Source organism: Lucilia cuprina, chromosome 3, assembly GCF_022045245.1.
Source record: "Lucilia cuprina isolate Lc7/37 chromosome 3, ASM2204524v1, whole genome shotgun sequence".
Lineage (NCBI taxonomy): Eukaryota > Metazoa > Arthropoda > Insecta > Diptera > Calliphoridae > Lucilia > Lucilia cuprina.
In genome coordinates, this window is record NC_060951.1 from 32681642 (window position 1) to 32683841 (window position 2200).

At 29.3% G+C, this 2200-nt stretch overlaps 1 protein-coding gene across 1 annotated transcript in view; it reads right to left on the minus strand.

The window, feature by feature from the left end:
• Positions 1–1027: 1027 nt before the first annotated feature.
• LOC111686193 (peritrophin-1-like) overlaps positions 1028–2200 on the minus strand; it is a gene marked incomplete at its 5' end in the record, with an annotated part of 29143 nt that continues 27970 nt past the window's right edge. Inside the window, one exon of the mRNA XM_046947046.1 lies at positions 1028–1254. Within this exon, the coding sequence (XP_046803002.1) occupies positions 1189–1254 (66 nt within the window). The remainder of the gene's footprint in view (positions 1255–2200) is intronic.

Below are 2200 nucleotides of genomic sequence, written 5' to 3' on the forward strand. Positions count from 1 at the left end.
AAAAAAATAGTCAAGTTAAGCGAAAATATGTAAAAATACACAGCAAGTAAGTGAAAAATGTAACATATAAAAAAAATTAACAGCGAAGACAAAAAGTTTAAATTTAGATGAAGTTTTTTTTCTTAACATTAAAATATGTATTAAGATAGTTTTGTTACCCAAAAGTTGGATGGTCTAAAAGGGATTTTATGACGGTCTGGTTAGCTAAAATGACAGAAAGGAAAAGTGTTGCTGCTGTAAATTTGCTGATGTTGCTGTTAAAGTCTTTAGACAAACATTGTTGTTGACTGTTGTCATCATTCTATAACACAGATGTTTAAACGGCCACAATATTTTCATGTTGAAATGATGATGCTGACTATGATGGTGATGTTGATGCTGACGATGATGTTGGTTTTGATGACAATGTTCCCTTTTAGCACCTTTAAGTGATGTTTAGTTTATAATGTCGACATTATATTCCCTCCTTCGTAAACAAAAAACAACGAAAATGACAAAAATCTGTTTTTTGTCATCAACATTTTTCTTCTACAATTGTTGTTTTTTATAGAATTTTTTTCTACTCACTGAAGCGGTCAAAACTAATTGCGGCATAATGCCCATCGTTAGGCTAAAGAACAAGAGGAACGAAGAAAAAAAAGATAAAATCAAATTCAGTTTTTTCTTTCATCACCATCACCACCATCATCATAATTTTATTTTTCGTTAACCGTGTTATTTGTAAGCCCTGGGTTTGTGTTGATTTTGAAAATGCAAAAAAAAAGTTTGTAAAGAAATTGTATGTAAATGTGATTTATGCAAATGACATTGTGATTTGATGTCTATCTTTAATGCTGTATCGTTGATGTTGATGGTTTGGATGATGCCGTTTTTCATGCCTTCTCTATCTGTTTAGTTTAAATTGTTTTTTCTCCATGTTTTTTTTAACTGCTACCATCGATGGTTGTTGGCTCTTTGGCTGGCTCCTTTTTTTAATAGCATCATCGTCAGCGTTCTCATCATCATTTTGCTTAAATTATTATGCTGATATTTTATTATTTTTTGTTAAATTTATTTATTTTTTTTTTATGAAAATTTGTAGTAAATGTAGTTTTCCCTTTGTTTGGGCGTTTGCTAAGACCACTTCCTTTTCCTTCTATAGCCTTAAGTTTGAGTTGTTTGTTGCTGTTATTTTTTGTGTTTAAAATTTTAGTTTCTGGCTCTTTGGAAGTTTTTTCCTTGTAATGGTAATGGTGGTACACCTTCATTGGCCAACTGTAAAGAGAGTTAAAGAGGGAACATTAGCAGAAATGTCGAATGAATTGTGGAAAAAAATTAAAAACTAATAAACAAAAAATATTCAAAATGTAAAACAAAAACTATAATAAATAAGCAAACTAAGTCTAGCAAGTTCGCCCATTTAAAACCCTAAATAATCCACTGCAAAGGTAACAAATTATAAAAAGCGTTCACATGTATAATCCATCAATGTTTAAAAAATAAAAACAATTATTACTATAAAATTAAAGAAACCCAATACGAATAAAACAACTTTCAATTATAACAATCATTAAAAATTTAAAATTTTATTAGTTGTTTCATTCGGAGAAATAAAAAAATTAAACAAGTTTAAATGAATTGGGTGTAGACTATAGACTAGATTATAGACTAGAGTATAGACCAGAGTATAGACTAGACTATATACTAGACTATATACTATATACTATACTATATACTATACTATATACTAGACTATAGACTAGCCTATAGACTAAACTTTTATTCGGAGAAATAACAAAAAATAAATAAGTTTAAATGTATTGGGTGTAGACTATAGACTAGACTATAGATTAGACTATAAACTAGATTACAGACTAGAGTACAGACTAGACTATATACTAGACTATATACTACACTATATACTAGACTATAGACTAGCGTATAAACTAGCCTTTAGACTAGACTACATACTATACTATATACTAGACTATAGACTAGCCTATAGACTAAACTATAGATTAGACTATAGACTAAACTATTTGCTAGACTATATACTAGACTATAGACTAGACTATAGACTAGATTACAGACTAGACTATAGACTAGACTATATACTAGACTATAGGCCAGACTATAGACTAGACTATAGACTAGACTATAGACTAGACTATAGACTAGACTATAGACTAGACTATAGACTAGACTATAGACTAGACTATAG